Here is a 19473-nt window from a genome sequence, read left to right as displayed (position 1 = left end):
CCCTATCTCTCTAACCTCCACCAGCCCCTACAACCCTCCTTATATCTGTAACCTCCTCCAGCCCTTACAACCCTCCCTATCTCTGTAACCTCCTCCAGCCCCTACAACACTCCCTATCTCTGTAACCTCCTCCAGCCCTTACAACCCTCCCTATCTCTGTAACTTCCTCCAGCCCTTACAACCCTCCCTATCTCTGTAACCTCCTCCAGCCCTTACAACCCTCCCCATCTCTGTAACCTCCTCCAGCCCCTACAACCCTCCCTATCTCTGTAACCTCCTCCAGCCCTCTAAGCTCCTCCATCCCGATTTTAATTGCTCCACCATTGGTGACAGTGCCTTCTGCTGCCTGGATCCTAAGCTATGGAATTCCCTCCCTAAACCTCTCTGCCTTTCTCTCTCTCTCCTCCTTTGAGACACTCCTTAAAACCCAGCTCTTTGACCAAGCTTTTGGTCACCCTGGTGGAACCCTCGTTTTGTTTAGTTAGAGATACAGCACTGAAACAGGCCCTTCGGCCCACCGAGTCTGTGCCGACTATCAACCACCCATCCATACTAATCCTACACTAATTCCATATTCCTACCACATCCCCACCTGTCCCTATATTTCCCTACCACATACCTATACTAGGGGCAATTTTTAACGGCCAATTTACCTATCAACCTGCAAGTCTTTGGCATGTGGGAGGAAACCGGAGCACCCGGAGGAAACCCACGCAGACACAGGGAGAACTTGCAAACTCCACACAGGCAGTACCCAGAATTGAACCCGGGTGGCTGGAGCTGTGAGGCTGCGATGCTAACCACTGCGCCACTGTGCCGCCCTGTGGCTTGGTATTTTTGATTACATTCCTGTGAGGCGCCTTGGGACATTTTGTTGCATCAAAGCTGCTTTATAAATGCAAGTTGTTACGTGAGCCGAGGTTGTGAGGCGCCCGACTGGGACATAAGGGGTGAAATTCATCAGTGGTGGGGGGGAAATCAGCCAGCTGTTCTACACACCCTGCGACTTTCCTTTTGAAAATATCTTGCATACAATAGGCTGTCTCATTGGTTGACCCCACCCCGATCAAGTTAAATCTCACCCCCACACAGTCAGTTAAAGAAAAATGCACAAGGGGCCAGGATGAGGTTAAAACTAACAACATTTATTATAGATCTGCTTCTGGAAATGTATAACACCAATGTAAGGAATCATAAGTTAACTGTAGAGACACACAACACAAAATTAACGGCAAGTTAAATTCAGTGGCCAATAGGAGAGACACCGTCAGCTTCTGCGTGGGCTTGCTCGAGGAAGGTCAACAGGTTTTGCACGTCAGGGGAATGTTGAATTGTCTGCAGGTCCTGAAGCAGGGCCTCGTGATTTCCGATGCCCATCAGCTTCTCCTGTGAGCACAGAAAAGACAGGCGGTCACAGACGTGGCACAGAGCACAAGGTATCCGGGCTTCCCCTGATAGGGTAAGTACTGTCCCGATGGTGGGTGCAGGGTGGAGTCGGGGAGGTACTGCAATCAGCTTCAGCAGCCTTAAGTTAGGAAAAAGCAACTGGTAGGGGTGGGGAGTCTTTCCCGATTGTTACTGAATTACTATAAACATCATTTCCTTCACCGCCGACACACAGTGCCAGCAGTGTGTACCATCTACAAGATGCACTGCAGCAACTCACCAAGGCTCCTTCGACCGCACCTTCCAAACCCACGGCTTCTACCACCTAGGGAGACAAGGGCAGCAGATGCATGGGAACACCACCACCTGCAAGTTCCCCTCCAATTTGTTTGATGAAGTCACAGGGAAGGCTGATGAAGGGACTGCAGGAGATGCTCTTTATCTGGATTTTAAGAAAGCTTTTGATAAGGTATCATATAAAAGGCTGGTTAACAAAATTGAGGCTCAGTGTCCAATTGGATAAAGGACAGAAAGCAGTGAGTTGTGGTAAATGGTTGTTTTTCAGACTGGATGATGGTAGACAATGGTGTTCCCCAAGGGTCAGTGCTGGGACCACTGCTTGTTTTGCTATATATAAATGACTTGGATCTTGGAATGCAGAGTAAAATCTCAAAATTTGCTGATGGCACAAAACTTGAAGGTGTGGCAAACAGTGAAGATGATATCAACAGCCTACTAGAGGACATAGATAGGCAAGCAGAATGGACAGAGAGGTGGCAGATGGAATTGAATAATGACAAGTGTGAGGTGATGCATTTTCGCAGAAGGAATAGGGACAAGCAATATATACTAATTGGCACAGTTCTAAAGAGTGTGCAGGAACAGAGGGACCTGGGGGTGCATATGCATCGATTTTTGAATGTGGCAGGACATATTGAGAGAGTGTTTAGGAAAGCATATGGGATCTTGGGCTTTATCAGTGTAGGCATTGAGTTCAAAAGCAGGGAGGTTATGCTGAACCTTTATAAAGCTCTGGTTAGGCCTCAACTGGAGTATTGCGTCCAGTTCTGGTCACCACACTTTAGGAAGGAAGCGAGGATCCTTGACAGGATGCAGAGGAGATTTACCAGAATGGTTCCAGGGATGGGGGATTTTATTTATAAGGTTAGATTGGAAAAGTTGGGGTTGTTCTCCTTAGAACAATGGAGATTGAGGGGAGATTTAATCAAAGTGTACAAGATTATGGCAGGCTTAGATCAGTTAGACAAGGAAAAACTGTTCCCATTAACTCATGGTACAAGGTCTAGGGGACACAGATTGAAGGTTTTGGGCAAGAGACGCAGGGGGAATATGAGGAAGAACTTTTTTATTACGCAGTGAGTGATAATGACCTGGAACACGCTGCCCACGAAGGTGGTGGAAGCAGAGACATCAATGACTTCAAAAGGAAATTTGGATGGCCACTTGAAGGAGATAAACTTGCAGGGCTACGTGGATTGAGTGGGGAAGTGGGACTGACTGAATAGCTCCGTGGAGAGCCGGCATGGCCTCAATGGGCCGAGTAGCCTCCTTCTGTGCTGTAAATGACTCCATGACTGAACTACACACCATTCTGACTTGGAAATATATCGGAGATCCTTCACTGTCGCTGGGTCAAAATCCTGGAATGCCCTTCCCAACCGCACTGTTGGTGTACATACCCCACAGTGACTGCAGCGGTTCAAGAAGGCAGCTCACCACCACCTTCTCAAGGGCAATTGGGGACGGGCAATAAATTCTGGCCTTGCCAATGATGCCCACGTCCCGTGAATGAGTAAGAAAGTAAGTGGACATTTGGATGGGAATGATCTGGACTGTGATTAATCTGTGGACTCTTGCTGTTCAACTCACGCAAATGATGCCGAACTTCAGGGAAATGTGGAGAGATTGGAGTAGCTGGGATTGTTCTCCTTAGAGCAGAGAAGGTTAAGAGGAGATTGACCAGAATGGTTCCAGGGTTGAGGGACTTCATTTAACGTAGAGAGACTGGAGAAGCTGGGATTGTTCTCCTGAAGGTAAAGAACCAGAGGTGCGATGAGGAGAATTTGTTTTACACAGTGAGTTGTTGTGATCTGGAATGTGCTGCCTGAAAGGACGGTGGAAGCAGATTCAATAGGAACTTTCAAAAGGGGAATTGGAGAAATACTTGAAAGGGGAAAAATTTACAGGGATATGGGGGAAAGAGTGATGAGGGGGCAATGGGACAAATTGGATAGAATCTTTCAGAACCGGCACAGGCATGACGGGCTGAATGGCCTCTTTCTGTGCTGTCGGATTCTACCATTCTACATTTCTACCTACGAGAGGCCTGCTATAGCCCATGAATCTTATTCCAGCAAGAGTTTAAATGGGTGAGAAAAATATATTGGCACCGTGTTGTACAGCATTTGCTTTTTAAGTGACTCTCCCTGGTTGTTCTGCTGCCCGTGCACCTGCCGGTGCTGTTTAATCGGCAGGGCTGCTGGGGATTGTACTACACTTCATTGCTGAAGGTAATTTGTAGCCAGCGATTCCTGCTGTGCATATGCATGTATTACTCAGGATTCCTGCTGTTTGCTGTCCGCTGGTTAATATTTGTCATTTTTACACTGCAGAATCCCTGCTGCCTTCTGACAAGTCCCTTTAATACACCAGATATTTCAATGCTGCAGTAATATTGCTTACCTGAATTCTTTTGGCCTGCGTTATATTTAGCATTGTTGTTCATTAATCACTGAGATTTAGTAGATTGCAAGTTATTTACGCTATCAGGCGCAACGCGCTACTTTTGTTGTCTTGTACAGACATGATTTTGCGAATGGGGTAGCACAGGAGGTCAGAATCTGACCTTTCACCCAATGGAACCCGGGGGTCATAGAATCATCGAATGGTACAGCACAGAAGGAGGCCGTTTGGCCCATCAAGTCTGTGCCAGCTCTGTCGAAGAGCAATCCAGTTTAGTCCCACTCCCCAACTCTCTCCATATCCCTGTAAATTCTATTTCTCCTTCAAGTATTTATCCAATTGCCTTTTGAACGTTACTATTGAATCTGTATCCACCAGCCCATCAGGCAGTGCATTCCAAATCCTAACAACTTGTCGCATGAAAAAAAAAATGTCCTTATGCCACCCCTGGTTCTTTTGGCAATTACCTTAAATCTATGTCCTCTTGTCATGAACACTTCAACGATTGGGAAGTTTCTCCTTACTTAATCTAGCAAAACCTTTCATGAAATCGAACACCTTTAATAAATTGTCCCTTAACCTTCACTGCTCTAAGGAGAACAATCCCAGCTTCTCCAGTCGCTCCATAGTAAGTGGACTCCAGCTGGGGCCAAGCTTGTGCTCGGTAACAGGCTGTCTGGGTGAACTGCCTGTAGCCAGGACAGGACTGTAAAAAGGGGGCAAGTAAACTGGAAACCAGTGAGTCCTACTGCACGCTGATAATTTATCACTCTCTCCACAGCCCTCCCTGCAATGGAACCATACGGGTAGAGATTCCAGTGTTTGGATGCAATCGGCAATACAGAAACGTTTACTAGTTTCATTGGTGCACATAAGTCAGTTGCTTAATAAATGCAATAGTTTTTGATATTGGTGCCCTTACGCCCAAAAGAAGGCTCAATTTTAAGAGCTTCCTCGAAGGCCCACAAATGGGTACAATGAGCGGAACGTCGCCATGGTGATGAATTCGATCTAGGGGCATGATCAGTTTCTAGCCAGCGCAAACACACTACTTGTACTTAAAGATTCCTTGCTCTTTTAAGCTGGTTTGGCCGAGTTTGGGCGAATTGGCTGAAAAAACCCACGCAAATCCAGCGGAATCTCTGCTCCCTCCAACTCCCTGAGATTTTTCCTCAGCAGTTTAAGGCTTTGTTGGAAAATCACTGACGGGCTGATACACAAACTCCTGAAAAGTGCTCCAGGGCAAAATCGCCCCTTTCATTTTCTCATGGCTCTTTTTTTGTTGTTCTCTATTTTTTCATTGCATCAGAAGATAGGGGGTGGCGCAGTGGTTAGCACCGCAGCCTCACAGCTCCAGGGACCCGGGTTCGATTCTGGGTACTGCCTGTGCGGAGTTTGCAAGTTCTCCCTGTGGGTTTTCGCCGGGTGCTCCGGTTTCCTCCCACAGCCAAAGATTTGCAGGTTGATAGGTAAATTGGCCATTGTAAAATTGCCCCTAGTGTAGGTAGGTGATAGGGACCATGGAATTACTGCAGGGTTAGTATAAATGGGTGGTTGTTGGTCGTCACAGACTCGGTGGGCCGAAGGGCCTGTTTCAGTGCTGTATCTCTAAATTAAATTATAAATAGGAAGAGGAGGCCATTCAGCCCCTTGGCCCTGTTCCCCCACTCAATGAGATCATAGCTGATCTGTGACCTAACTCCATATGCCCTCCTTTGCCCCGTATCCCTTAATACCTTTGGCTAACAAAACTCTACCAATCTCAGATTTAAAATTAACAATTGACCTGGTACCAATTACCGTTTGTCGAAGAGAGTTCCAAACTTCTCCCACCATTTGTGTGTTTCCTAATTTCACTCCTGAAAGGTCTGACTTTAATGTTTAGACTCTCCCTCCTCGTCCTAGACTCCCCAACCAGTGTAAATAGTTTCTCTTTACCTACTCTGTCTGTTCCCCTTAATATCTTGAAAACTCCAATCAAATCACCCTTTCACCTTCTAAAATCCAGGGAATACAACCCTAATTTGTGTAATCTTTCCTCATAATTTAACGCTTGGAGTTCAGGTTTCATTCTGGTAAATCTACACTGCATTCCCTCAAAGGCTAATATATCCTCCCTGTGGTGTGGGGCCTAGAACTGCTCACACTAACTCCAGGTGTGCTCTAACTAGGGCTTTGTATAGTTGAAGCATGACTTCGACCCCATTGTATTCTAGTCCTCGAGATATAAAGGCCTGCATTCCATTAGCCTTTTTCATTATTGTCTGTACATGTTCATGACATTTTAATGATCTGTGTACGGACCCCCAAATCACTTTGGACCGCCGCTGTTCGTAGTTTTTCACCATTTAGAAAGTATCCTAAATCTATCCTTTTTATGTCCAAAGTGGATGATCTCACACTTAGCTATACTGAAATCCAGTTGTCACCGTTTTGCCCATTCATTTAATCTATTAATAAATTTGAAATATTATGCCACCATCTACACTGCTTACAATGCCGCCTAACCTCCCACATGATATTTTCAATTTTTCACCACCAGTTCTACGTTATGATGAGCGGGACGTGGATGTTTCCCTCACTTTCCCGTCTCCTTTCCCCGCGCTGTGGTGGCCACTGACCTGAAGGGTGGGCTGCTGGAAACTGGCTTCGGGAAGCTCGGGGAGGTTTAGAACCCCAGTACGCACATTCTGTGGAAACAGAAGAGAAAGCAAAAGGTGTCAGTGTTTCTGTGTCGAGGAGAGAAAGAGTTAATTCCAGCTTGCCCAATGCCTCCGGGATGAAAAAAGACTTGCATTTATACAGCGTCTTTCACAACCTCTGGACATCTCAAAGTGTTTTACAGTCAGTGAATTGTTCGATTGGAGGAAACACAGCAGCTAATTTGCACACAGCAAGCTCCCACAAGCAGCCATGTAATAACCAGATAATCTTTTTTTCCCCAGTGATGTTGATTGAGGGATAAATATTGACCAGGATACTGGGGCAACTCCCCAGCTCTTCTTCAAAATAGTGGCAGGGAACCTTTTACATTTACCCAACAGGGCGTCGGCTAAACGTCTTATCTGAAAGACGGGACCTTCGACATTGCGGCACTCCCTCAATACTGCATGGAGAGGGTCAGCCTAGAATTTAGTTCTCAAACTTCTGGAGTGGGACTTGAACCTTCAAACTTCTGACTCAGAGGCCAGAGTGTTATCAACACGGCTGACATAGTCTTCAGTCACGATTCAGAGATTTCAGTTTCAGAAAGTGTTCAGTTAATGTGGAGAGACTGGAGAAGCTGGGATTGTTCTCCTTACAGCAGAGAAGGTTAAGGGGAAATTTAATAGAGGTGTTCAAAATCACAGAGTAAATAAGGAGAAACTGTTTTCAGTGGCAGGAGGGTTGGTAACCAGAAGACACAGATTTAAGGTAATTGGCCATGAGGAAAAACTCTTTTCACCGAGCGAGTTGTTGCGATCTGGAACACACTGCCTAAAGGGTCGGTGGAAGCAGATTCAATAGATTCAAAAGGGGAATTGGAGAAATACTTGAAGCGGAAAAATATGCCAAGTGCTACAGGGAAAGAGTAGGGGGTGTGGGACTAATTGGATCGCTCTTTCAAAGAGCTGGCACAGATGGATGGGCTGAATGGTCTTCTGTGTTGTATCATTCTATGATTCTAATGGATTGAAGATCAGGCTGGACATAGCATCTCGTCTTTCACTGCTTTGCCTGCCAACACTCACTGTCCAAGTGAGTGAGTGAACATCTTCTTAAATGAGGCACTGGCCCCTGCTGAAGAGAAGCAATGAGATAAGGACGAGTGAAAATGAAAGAATGAGATAGTTAAGATCTACACAATGATACAAGTCACACTGAGTTATCAGTGGCCAGAGCTGGTGAGACACCTACCTGGAATTCATCACTTTCTGTCTCGTCCAGAAAGGCTCTCAGATTATTGATATCATTCTGCAGCTTCTCCATTTCTTCGCTGTTCCGTTCCAACATATCCAGAGTCTTGTCCAACTCATCCTGTGGCACAAAGATGCACAAAATCATTACTACCCAAAATCGAGCAATATAGGCAAGGCACTGCAGATTCGAAGAAAGCAGTATCGACACCTTGCAGCACTAATGGGAGGGAGACAGACATTCTGACGGATCAAGACTAGAGGGAGGCACGCAGCAAAGCATCGGGAATAGAGGGATGGACACACCAAAGGATTGCGATTGGAGGGACAGAGACACCGATGGATCAGGAATAGAGGGATGGACACACCCATGGATCAGGAATAGAGGGATGGACACACCCATGGATCGGAAATAGAGGGACAGACACACCGATGGATCCGGAATAGAGGAATGACACACTGAAGGATCGGGAATAGTAGGACAAATGCACGGAAGGATTGGGAATAGAGAGACAGACATACTGAAGAATTGGAGATGGAGGGAGAGACACCTTGATGCACTAGAGGGAGAGGGACACATACTGAAGATCGGATATTGAGGGCTAGATATGTGAAGAATGGGCCACAGATAGATAAAGAGGCTGAAGGATCTTGGATGGAGTGATGGAGACATGGAAAAGTTGAACATATTGGGATAGAGACAAGAATGATTGGAGATGGAGGGACAGATACACTGAAGGATCAGATATGGAAGAACAAATACACTAAAAGAGTGGAGCCCTAGTCCAAACATGGACGAAAGAGCTGAACTCAAGATGTGAGGTGAGTGACTGCCCTTGAAATCAAGGAGCCCTAGAAAAACAGGAGTCAATGGGAATCAGCGGGAAAACTCTCCGCTGGATGGAATCATACCTAGTGCAAAGGAAGATGGTTGTAGTTGTTGAAGGTCAATCATCTCAGTCCCAGAGGAAAGGTTGAACAGGCTAGGCTTGTATCCACTGGAGTTTAGAAGAGTAAGAGGCGAATTGATTGAAACATATAAGATCCTGAGGGGTCTTGACAGGGTGGATGTGGAAAGGATGTTTCCTCTTGTGGGAGAATCTAGAACTGCGGTCACTGTTTAAAAATAAGGGATCGCCCATTTAAGACCGAGATGAGGAGAAATTTCTTCTCTCAGAGGACTGAGTCTTTGGAACTCTCTTCCTCAAAAGGTGGTGGAGTCAGAGGTTTGAATATTTTTAAGTCAGAGGTAGATAGATTCTTGATAAGCAAACGGGTGAAATTTATCAGGGGTAGGCGGGAATGAGAGTCGAGGTTACAATCAGATCAGCCATGGTCTTATTGAATGGCAGAGCAGGCTCGAGGGGCCGAGTGGCCTACTCCTGCTCCTAATTCGTATGTTTGTATGTACAAGTGTCAGGCAATGACCATCCCAACCAAGACAGAATCTAACCATCTCCCCTTGACATTCAATGACATTACCATCAATGAATTCCCCCACTATTAACATGTTGGGGTTTACCATTGACCAGAAACTGAACTGGACCAGCCATATAAGTACTATGGCTACAAAAGCAGGTCAGAGGCTGGGAATTCTGCCTCATCCTGACTCCCAAAAGTCTGTCCACCATCCACAAGGCACAAGTCAGGAGTGTGATGGAATACTCTCCACTAGCCTGGTTGGGTGCAGCTCCAACAACACTCAAGAAGCTCAACACCAGCCAGGACAAAGCAGCCTGCTTGATCGGCACCCATCCACCATCTTCAACATTCACTCCCTCCACCACTGACGCACAGTGGCAGCAGTGTGTACCATCTACAAGATGCACTGCAGCAACTCACCAAGGCTCCTTAGACAGCACCTTCCAAACCCACAACCTCTACCACCTAGAAGGACAAGGGCAGCAGACGCACGGGAACAGCACCACCTGCAAGTTCCCCTCAAAGCCACACACCATCCTGACTTGGAACTATATCGCTGTTCCTTCACTGTCGCTGGTTCAAAATCCTGGAACTCCCTTCCTAACAGCACTGTGAGTATACCTACCCCACATGGACTGCAGCGGTTCAGGCGGCGGCTCACCACCACCTTCTCAATGGCAATTAAAAGATGGGCAATAATTGCTGGCTTTGCCAACGATGCTCACATCCAATGAAAGAATTAAAAAAATGGAAGAATAGGGATTCTGAAAGACTGGCACAAATCGAGCGATGGTTTAGTAATGGAGGAACAGATATACGGAAATACTGGAGATTGAGCATTACATACAGGAATGCGCTTTCACCTTGCAAGTTAACACAATGAAGAACTGGAAATGAAGGGTTAACATACTGGAATACTGGAGGTGGATGTAAGCTGGCCAAGCTTTCCATCTGGTGGACTCACCAGCCGGCAATGTTATTGGCTCCTAGCGTAAATAGGATAGGCTACCAAGCACCCAAGTGGAAAATGCCAGCCATTGTATTAGAAGCCCAGCTCCAGTTTGTGACAAATTATAAAAGGATAGCATTTCTTTTCTCTATGATTTAGTTAGCGGAAACAGAAGCCAGGCTGCTCATCGGCCCTGGTATCAACCTCAGGATTTATCGGGAAATGGCAAAGCTGATGAACATGGTATACCAACCTGCGTAAATCTCCCTCTTTGACTTGAAATCCAAATTTGATGTAAAGGAAAATTTCATCAAAAGCATTCTTTCCAATTCATCAAAACTGTCCAAACACAAGACATAAGAGCAGGAGTAGATCATATGGCTCATCGAGCCTGCTCCGCCATTCAATACGATCATGGCTGATCTTGGGCTTCAACTCCACTTTCCCGCCTGCTCCCCATTGATTCCCTGAGAGACCAAAAATCTGTCTATCCCAGCCTTAAATGGATTCAATGATGGGGCAACCAAAACCCTCTGGGGTACAGAATTCCAAAGATTCACAACCCTTTGAGTGAAGCAATTTCTCCTAATCTCAGTCCTAAATGATGGGCCCCTTATCCTGTGACCGTTCTCCTGTGTTTTAGACTCCCCAAACTATTTCCAATTACTTCTTGCTTTATAAATAGGGCGAAGAGCACAAAAACACCAGTTATGATCAACCTATATAAAATAGTGGTTTGAACTTAACTGGAGCATCGTGTCAAATTCTGGGCACCACACTATAGGAAGGATGTGAAGGCCTTCGAGTGGGTGCAGAAAAGATTCACGAGAATGTTTCCAGAGATGAGGAACTTCAGTTATGAGGATAGCTTGGAGAAGCTTGGAGAAGAGAAGATTAAGAGGAGGAAATCAACAAGAACAACTTGCATTTATACAGCGCCTTTGATGCAGTAAACCATCCCTAGGGATGCACAGGAGTGATTATAAAACAAAATAGGACTGTGCCACAAAAGGGGATATTAGGAGAGGAGACCAAAATCTTGGTCAAAGAAGTAGCTTTTCAGGAGTGCCTGAAAGGAGGAGCAAAAGAGAGAGAGAGAAAGAGAGAGAGAGAGGCAGAGGGGTTTCGGGAAGAAATTCCAGAGCTTTAGGTCCCAGCAGAAGGCACGGCCTCCAATGGTGAAGCGATTAAAATTAGAGAGAGAGGCGTACACCAATTTAATCAATTTAAATAAACAATGTGCAGTCATACAAGATTTGATTTCATGGCACACTGAGTCACAACAAAGGTACGTGCATTCATCAAATTCCAACCCACACAAAGCAAGGTTAAAGCCAAAAGAGGAACAAGACATATCAACAGAGAATGCTGGAAATGCACGGCAGGTCAGGCAGCAGAGACAGAAACAAGAGTTAATTATTTCAGCTGGATGGCCTTTCCTCAGGTGTAAAGGGATGAAGCTGTGGACTTTGTTGAAGACTGGTCATTCGGCATCAGAGAAGGGGAATGGTAAGAGGGGATCCTAACCACTCGCTGCATAAATACAGTTTCCCTCAAGCCGCCATTGCTTCTTTTGTCAATCACCTTAACTCAGTGTCCTCTGATTCTCGATCCTTCTGCCAATGGGAACAGTTTCTCCCGATCTACTCTGACCAGACCCCTCATGATTTTGAACACCTCGATCAAATCTCCTCTCAACCTTCTCTTCTCCAAGGAGAACAGACCCAGCTTCTCCAACTTATCCATGTAACTCAAGTTTCTCATCTCTGGAATCTTTTCTGCACCCTCTCTAACGCCGTCACATCCTTCTGAAAGTGTGGTGCCCAGAACTGGACACAATACTCCAGTTGAGGCCAAACCAGTGTTTTATACAGGTTATCATAACTTCTTTGTTTTTCTACTCCATGTTCCTATTTATAAAGCCCAGGATCCTGTTTGCCTTATGAACCACTTTCTCAACCTGCCCTGACTCCTTCAATGGTTTGTGTACATATAATCCAAAGTTCCTCTGCTCCTGCACCCACTTTAGAATTGTGTCCTTTATTTTATATTGCCTCTCTTCCTACCAAAATGAATCACTTCACACTTGTTGACATTAAATTTCATCTGCCACTTGTCCGCCCATTTCACCAACCTGTCTATGTGCTCTTGAAGTTTATCACTACCATCATGATGGAGACCAGAACTGTTCATAGTAACTTCAAGTATGGTCTAACCAAGGTTCGGTACAAGTTTAGCACAATCTTTCTGCTCTTCAATTCCATCCATCGAGAAATGAACCCTCGTCCTAGGCTTGTTTTTGTTGTGGCCTTATTAACCTGTGTTGCTACTTGTAGTGATTATTGTATCTGTACTCACAGATCCCTCTCCTCCTCTATCACACTTAGGCTCTCATTTTCCTGAATGAGTGGAGATAGAACAACTGATTAGTGGATAGGAGATGCACGGAGGAGACTAAATGAGAAAATAGAACTGGATGCACAAATACATTCAAGAATCTGGGTAGAATGGTGAGACCCTGACAGATTGGAGACATAGGGAGACTGGAAGATACAGGAACACATGGTAAAGGCTTGGAGATGGAGGGACAGACACATGCTCTGTGCCGTCACAAGTCCATAAAGAAATGAGATGATTCCCTCAAATTCTTCCACAAGGCCCAATGGACAGAATATTCCTGGACCAGAAAGAAATTGTAATGTTTAATCCATAAGCTTTCAGCTTCTAATAATGCTACTGCACTTGCAGTGCATCGTCTGGGTTTAAATTGTGTTCAAAATATGAATTGAGCAAGACAGTAAACAAGCATTTGCCCTAAATCTACAGACAGAATGGGAAAAGTACAGAAGCAAGTGGAGACAAAGGGAATGAGAGTTACATATGTGAAAACAGTGAGAAGTTCCTCTTACAGCAGAGAAGGCTAAAAGGAGATTTAATAGAGGAGTTTTAATAATAAGGGCTTTAAGTAAATAAAGAGAAACTGTTTCCATTGGCTGAAGGGTCAATAACCAGAGGACACCTTCAAAAGTAAACTGGATAAATACTGGAAGCAAAAAAATTACAAGGATCTGGGAAAGAGCTGGACTATTCTTCCAAAGGGCTGGTGCAAATTTGATGGGGCTGAATGGCCTTCTTCAATGCTGCATTATTCCATGATTGTTTATAAAGCTCTGGTTAGGCCACAACTGGAGTATTGTGTCCAGTTCTGGTCACCACACTTCAGGAAGAATGTGAGGGTCCTTGAGAGGGTGCAGAGGAGATTTACCAGAATGGTTCCAGGGATGGAGAATTTTAGTTACAAGGTTAGGTTGGAGAAGTTGGTGTTGTTCTCCTTGGAGTAAAGGAGATTGAGGGGAGATTGAACAGAAGTGTACAAGATTATGACAGGTTTATAAAATTTAGAGAAGGAAAAACTGTTCCCAATAAGTAACAGTACAAGGACTAGGGGACAAAAGAATCAGCGGGAATATGAGGAAGAACTTTCTTATGCAATGAGTGGAACTGACCTTACACGCTGTGCATGTGGATGGTGGAAGCAGAGACAATCAATAATTTCAAAAAACTTGCAGGGCTACAGGGGGCGAGAGAGGGTAAATGAAACTGATTGGATTGCTCGACAGAGAGCCAGCATTAATTCAGTGGGTTGAATGGCCTCCTTCTGTGCTGGAATGACTCAAGGACTAAAAGAGATAACAATGAGAAAGAACATATGAGAACTGTACATGCAGCGAGAAAGACAAATACAAGGTCAAGAGGAATGATAGACAGAATGAGGGAGCAAGACGGCAGCAAACAGAATTTTATTTTGTCTGATTGTGTTTTCAATAAGCTTGGTACCAATAACTTATGATGAAAGAAAAGACTGCAGAATACAATCAACAGAAATATACTGTAGCTCAGCCACCACATGACATTGCTCAAGTAACTGCAACAAACTTAGAAGTAACAGGAAAATCTGCAACTGAGTGGATGACAGGCTGGGTAGAATTTGATTTCAAGTATCAGTCGTGCCTCAGTGGGGAGCACTCTCACCTCTGAGTTTGGAGGTTGTGGTTTCAAGTCTCCAACCCAGAGATTTCAGCACAAAAAGCTAAACTGACACTCGACTACAGTACCAAAGGAGTGCTGCACTGCCACAGATCAGTACCAAGGGAGCGCTGCACTGCGGGAGGGTCAGTACCGAAAGTACGATGCACTGTCGGAGGGTCAGTACTAAGGGAGCGCTGCATTGTTGGATGGACAATACTGAGGGAGTTTTGTTTTATTCATTCATGGGATGTGGGCATCGCACACCAGGCCAGCATTTATTGCCATCCCTAATTGCCCTTGAGAAGGTGGTGGTGAGCCACCTTCTTGAACCGCTGCAGTCCTTGTGGTGTAGGTACATCCACAGTGCTGGCAGGAAGGGGGTTCCAGGATTTTGGTTCCAGCGACAGTGAAGGAACAGTGATATAGTTCCAAGTCAGGATGGTGTGTGACTTGAGGGGAACTTGCAGGTGGTGGTTTTTCCATGCATCTGCTGCCCTTGTCCTTCTAGGCGGGAGAGGTCGTGGGTTTGGAAGGTACTGTCTAAGGAGCCTTGGTGCGTTGCTGCAGTGCATCTTGTAGATGGTACACACTGCTGCTACTGTGTGTCGGTGGTGGAGGGAGTGAATGTTTGTGAATGGGGTGCCAATCAAGTGGACTGCTTTGTCCTGGATGGTGTCGAGTTTCTTGAGTGTTGTTGGAGCTGCACCCATCCAGGCTAGTGGAGAGTATTCCATCACACTCATGACTTGTGCCTTGTAGATGGTGGACAGGCTTTAGGGAGTCAGGAGGTGAGTTACTTGCTGCAGGATTCCTGGACTCTGACCAGCTCTTGTAGCCACGGTATTTATATAGCTACTTCAGTTCAGTTTCTGGTCAATGGCAACCACCAGAATGTTGAAAGTGGGGGATTCAGCGATGGTAATGCCATTGAATGTCAAGGGGAGATGGTTGGATTCTCTCTTGTTGAAGATGATCATTGCCTGGCACTTGTGTGGCGCAAATGTTACTTGCCACTTATCAACCCAAGCCTGGATATTGTCCAGGTCTTGCTGCATTTCTACACAGACTGCTTCAGTATCTGAGGAGTCACGAATGGTGCTCAACATTGCGTAATCATCAGTGCACTTCCCCACTTCTGACCTTAAGATTGAAGGAAGGTCATTGATGAAGCAGCTGAAGAGGGTTGGGCCTAGGACACTACCCTGAGGAACTCCTGCAGTGATGTCCTGGAGCTCAGATGATTGACCTCCAACAACCACAACCATCTTCCTTTGCGCTCGGTATGACTCCAGCCAGCAGAGGGTTTTTCCCCTGATTCCTATTAACTTCAGTTTTGCTAGGGCTGCTTGATGACATACTCAGTCAAATGCTGCCTTGATGTCAAGGGCAGTCACTCTCACCTCACCTCTTGAGTTCAGCTCTTTTGTCCATGTTTGAACCAAGGCTGTAATGAGGTCAGGAGCTGAGTGGCCCTGGCGGTACCCAAACTGAGCATCACTGAGCAGGTTATTGCTAAGCAAGTGTCGCTTGACAGCACTGTCAACGACACCTTCCATCACTTGACTGATGATTGAGAGTAGGTAGATGGGGCGGTAATTGGCCGGTTTGGACTTGTCCTGCTTTTTGTATACAGGACATACCTGGGCAGTTTTTCACATTGCCGGTAGGTGCCATTGTTGTAGCTGTACTGGAACAGCTTGGCGAGGGACACGGCAAGGTCTGGAGCACAGGTCTTCAATACTATTGCCGGAATGCTGTCAGGGCCCGTAGCCTTTGCAGTATCCAGTGTCGTCAGTCATTTCTTGATATCACGCGGAGTGAATTGAATTGACTGACGACTGGCATCTGTGATGCTGGGGACTCCAGGAGGAGGCTGAGATGGATCATCAACTCGGTACTTCTAGCGGAAGATTGTTGCAAGCGCATCAGCCCTATCTTTTGCACTGATGTGCTGGGTTCCCCCATCATTGAGGATGGGGATATTTGTGGAGCCACCTCCTCCAGTTAGTTGGAATGTAGAACAGTACAGCACAGTACAGGCCCTTCGGCCCACGATGTTGTGCCGAACCTTTAACCTACTCTAAGATCAAACCACCTACATACCCTTCATTCTACTATCATCCATGTACCTATCCAAGAGTCGCTTAAATGTCCCTAATGTATCTGCTTCTACTACTGCTGGCAGTGCATTCCACGCACCCACCACTCTCTGTGTAAAGAACCTACCTCTGACATCTCCCCAAAACCTTCCTCCAATCACCTTAAAATTATGCCCCCTGGTGATAGCCCTTTCCGCCCTGGGAAAAAGTCTCTGACTATCCACTCTATCTATGCCTCTCATCATCTTGTTCAAACATGGACAAAAGAGCTGAACTCAAGAGATGAGGTGAGAGTGACAGCCCTTGACATCAAGGCAGCATTTGACTGAGTATGTCATCAAGCAGCCCTAGCAAAACTGAAGTTAATAGGAATCAGGGGAAAAACTCTATCAAGTCACCTCTCATCCTTCTTCACTCCAATGAGAAAAGCCCTAGCTCCCTCAATCTTTCCTCATAAGACATGCCCTCCAGTCCAGGCAGCATCCTGGTAAGTCTCCTCTGCACCCTCTCTAAAGCTTCCACATCCTTCCTATAATGAGGCGACTAGAACTGAACACAATATTCCAAGTGTGGTCGAACCAGGGCCTTATAGAGCTGCAGCATAACCTCGCGGCTCTTAAACTCAATCCCCCTGTTAATGAAAGCCAACACACCATACACCTTCTTAACAACCTATCAACTTGGGTGGCAACTTTGAGCGATCTATGGACATGGACCCCAAGATCCCTCTGTTCCTCCACACTACCAAGAATCCCGTCTTTAAGCCTGTATTCTGTATTCAAATTCGGCCTTCCAAAATGAATCACTTCACACTTTTCCAGGTTGAACTCCATCTGCCACTTCTCAGCCCAGCTCTGCATCCTGTCAATGTCCCGTTGCAACCTACAACAGCCTTCCACACTATCCACAACTCCAGCAACCTTTGTGTCATCGGCAAACTTGCTAACCCAGCCTTCCACTTCCTCATCCAAGCCATTTATAAAAATCACAAAGAGCAGAGGTCCCAGAACAGATCCCTGCGGAACACCACTGGTCACCGAGCTCCAGGCTGAATACTTTCCATCTACTACCACCCTCTGTCTTCTATGGGCCAGCCAATTCTGCATCCAGACAGCCAACTTCCCCTGTATCCCATGCCTCCTTACTTTCTGAATGAGCCTACCATGGGGAACCTTATCAAACACCTTGCTAAAATCCATATACACCACATCCACTGTTTAATTGTCTACCACCATTCACGACTGGATGTGGAAGGACTGCAGAACTTAGATCTGATCTGTTAGCGCTGCACTGTCAGAGAGTTAGTACTGATGGAGCGCTGCACTGTCGGAGGGTCAGTACTGAGGGAGCGCTGCTGTGTCGGAGGGTCAGTACTGAGGGAGTGCTGCATTGCCGGAGGATCAGTACTGAGAGAGTGCTGCACTATCGGAGGAGTACTGAGGAAGTGCTGCTCTGTTGGAGGATCAGTACTGAGGGAGTGCTGCTCTGTCGGAAGATCAGTACTGAGGGAGTGCTGCTCTGTCAGAGGATCAGTACTGAGAGAGTGCTGCTCTGTCGGAGGATCAGTACTGAGAGAGTGCTGCTCTGTCGGAGGATCAGTACTGAGAGAGTGCTGCTCTGTCGGAGGATCAGTACTGAGAGAGTGCTGCTCTGTCGGAGGATCAGTACTGAGAGAGTGCTGCTCTGTTGGAGGATCAGTACTGAGGGAGTGCTGCTCTGTTGGAGGATCAGTACTGAGGGAGTGCTGCTCTGTTGGAGGATCAGTACTGAGGGAGTGCTGCTCTGTTGGAGGATCAGTACTGAGAGAGTGCTGCTCTGTCGGAGGATCAGTACTGAGAGAGTGCTGCTGTGTTGGAGGATCAGTACTGAGAGAGTGCTGCTCTGTTGGAGGATCAGTACTGAGGGAGTGCTGCTCTGTTGGAGGATCAGTACTGAGGGAGTGCTGCTCTGTTGGAGGATCAGTACTGAGAGAGTGCTGCTCTGTTGGAGGATCAGTACTGAGGTAGCGCTGCTCTGTCGGAGGGTCAGTACTGAGGGAGCGCTGCACTGTCAGAGGGTCAGTACTCAGGGAGCACTGCACTACCGGAGGATAAGTACTGATGGAGTGCGGCAATGTCAGAGGGTCTGTATTGGGAGAGTGCCAGGAGGACTGATGCCCTCATGGACTCTTTACTTGCTTGTACCCTTTCACATTTCTAATATTTGCCAGTTCTGAAGAAGGGGCACTGACCTGAAACGTTAACTCTGCTTCTCACGCCACAGATGCTGCCAGACCTGCTGAGTATTTCCAACATTTCTTATTTTTATTACCCTTATGGACTCTACCTGATTTCCTGAGTGACCTCCAGTAATGAGGCGCAATCCTCACCCCCGCCTCCAATTTTTCTGTGACTTCTGCTCAAGCGGGTCCACAAAGCCAAGGTACAGTAATCAGCCCCAAGGTTTCAGTCTTTTGGATCTGGCTAAAGACAGAGGAATCCAAGAGAACACTGCATTCACAGCAGAACCCTATATCCTCACGGTGTTTTCAGTGATTTGGCACGCTATCCTAATATGCGGCATGTCGGAAGCTTTCAAATCTCACCGAGCGTAACCTTGGAACCCATTGTGTTTTCCTGGAATGGCCAAGTGTCGACCGTTTCATATCCACTGCATTTCTACATCGCCTTCCTGACCTCGGGATGTCCCAAAGTGATTTCCAGTCAATGAAGTACTTTTGAAGGCTTGTCGTGTAGGAGACGTGGCAGCTAATTAAAGCAGGGTCCCGCAAGCAGCAATCAGAGAAATGACCAGATAATCTGTTTAAGTGGCATTGGCTGAGGGAGATATACTGGCCCCGGGACATCAGGGAGAACTTCTGCTGCTTCACAATAGTGGCCAGCATTCGGGTCTTTTACATCTACCCAAGTGGGCATCCTGAAAGACGACACCTCCGACAGCAAGGGGGCAGGGGGAAGAGAGAGAGAGAGAGAGAGCTAAGGCTGACACA

General features: G+C 46.4%; 1 protein-coding gene across 1 annotated transcript in view; it reads right to left on the bottom strand.

The window, feature by feature from the left end:
• Positions 1–1124: 1124 nt before the first annotated feature.
• cenpq (centromere protein Q) overlaps positions 1125–19473 on the bottom strand; it is a 50383-nt gene continuing 32034 nt past the window's right edge. The window contains 3 exon segments of the mRNA XM_068060211.1: positions 1125–1386; positions 6711–6779; positions 7987–8106. Coding sequence (XP_067916312.1) covers positions 1243–1386; positions 6711–6779; positions 7987–8106 — 333 coding nt within the window. The 3' untranslated portion in view covers positions 1125–1242.

This window comes from Heterodontus francisci, chromosome 28, assembly GCF_036365525.1.
Source record: "Heterodontus francisci isolate sHetFra1 chromosome 28, sHetFra1.hap1, whole genome shotgun sequence".
Taxonomy (NCBI): Eukaryota; Metazoa; Chordata; class Chondrichthyes; order Heterodontiformes; family Heterodontidae; genus Heterodontus; species Heterodontus francisci.
The sequence above is the reverse complement of the archived record's forward strand: the minus strand, read 5'-3'. Positions and strand labels throughout refer to the sequence as shown.